The sequence below is a fragment of the Chiloscyllium plagiosum genome, chromosome 45 (assembly GCF_004010195.1).
Source record: "Chiloscyllium plagiosum isolate BGI_BamShark_2017 chromosome 45, ASM401019v2, whole genome shotgun sequence".
NCBI classification, from domain to species: Eukaryota; Metazoa; Chordata; class Chondrichthyes; order Orectolobiformes; family Hemiscylliidae; genus Chiloscyllium; species Chiloscyllium plagiosum.
In genome coordinates, this window is record NC_057754.1 from 6,919,851 (window position 1) to 6,920,912 (window position 1,062).

At 53.7% G+C, this 1,062-nt stretch overlaps 1 protein-coding gene across 1 annotated transcript in view; it reads right to left on the reverse strand.

Annotated features, from left to right (window-relative positions):
• Positions 1–660: 660 nt before the first annotated feature.
• LOC122543999 (glycogen phosphorylase, muscle form-like) overlaps positions 661–1,062 on the reverse strand; it is a 35,031-nt gene continuing 34,629 nt past the window's right edge. Inside the window, exon 4 of the mRNA XM_043683008.1 lies at positions 661–720. Coding sequence (XP_043538943.1) covers positions 661–720 — 60 coding nt within the window. The remainder of the gene's footprint in view (positions 721–1,062) is intronic.

The following is a 1,062-nucleotide window of genomic DNA, read 5'->3' on the forward strand; positions in this document are numbered from 1 at the left end:
GGTCCAGTGGTAATGAAGGGAAGCCTGAGGGCCCATTGATAATGGAGGGAGGCCGAAGGGCCCAGCAATAATGGAAGGATGTGAGAGTGCCCAGTGATAACAGAGGGAGGCCTGAGGGCCCAATGATATCAGAGGGAGAACTGAGGGCCCAATGATAACAGAGGGAGGACTGAGGGCCCAGCGATAATGGTGCAGGTTCAGTCATAATAGGAGGGCCGGGTGATAATGAAGGAGGAGGAGACCTGACGGCCTAGTGAATGGAGGGAAGCCTGAGGGTCCAGTGGTAATGAAGGGAAGCCTGAGGACCCATTGATAATGGAGGGAGGCCGAAGGGCCCAGCAATAATGGAAGATGTGAGAGTGCCCAGTGATAACAGAGGGAGGCCTGAGGGCCCAGTGATAACAGAGGGAGGCCTGAGGGCCCAATGATAACAGAGGGAGGACTGAGGGCCCAATGATAACAGAGGGAGGACTGAGGGCCCAGCGATAATGGATGGAGACAATGAGGACCTGCAAAACACACGCAATGCCTAAAACCCAGGAAGTGGTGAACTGAAGCAAGCTGTTCCAATTCCACTTCCCCACTGGCCAGCTTCTGCTTGTTACTCAACAGTTTCTCAATTCCCCTTTTCACTGGGGGGTCGAAGTCTCCCTGTTTTGGTCAACCACTTCCGAAGGACGTCTGAGGTACAACACTGACTGTAGCCAGCTCACACTGTCCCTGAAAGGGACAGCGAGAGGATTGTTATGTCGAGAATGCGAGAAACCTCCATTTGCTTGCTGCCCGGTTTCACTCAGCGGCAGGATTTGGAAATACCTGACAATCCGTCAGACCCACAGAGGGTGACCATACCCAGCAAAGAGTCACAGTCAATCATCAGCCCACCATCCTCTCAAAGAAAACGCCATTCTCATTCCTCACTGTGCAACTTTACTGTCCTCAACGCTGTCCCTATCAAACACTCCCCAGGACAGGGACAGCACGGGGTCAGATACAGAGTAAAGCTCCCTCTACACTGTCCCCCCATCAAACACTCCCCTGGACAGGGACAGCACGGGGTCA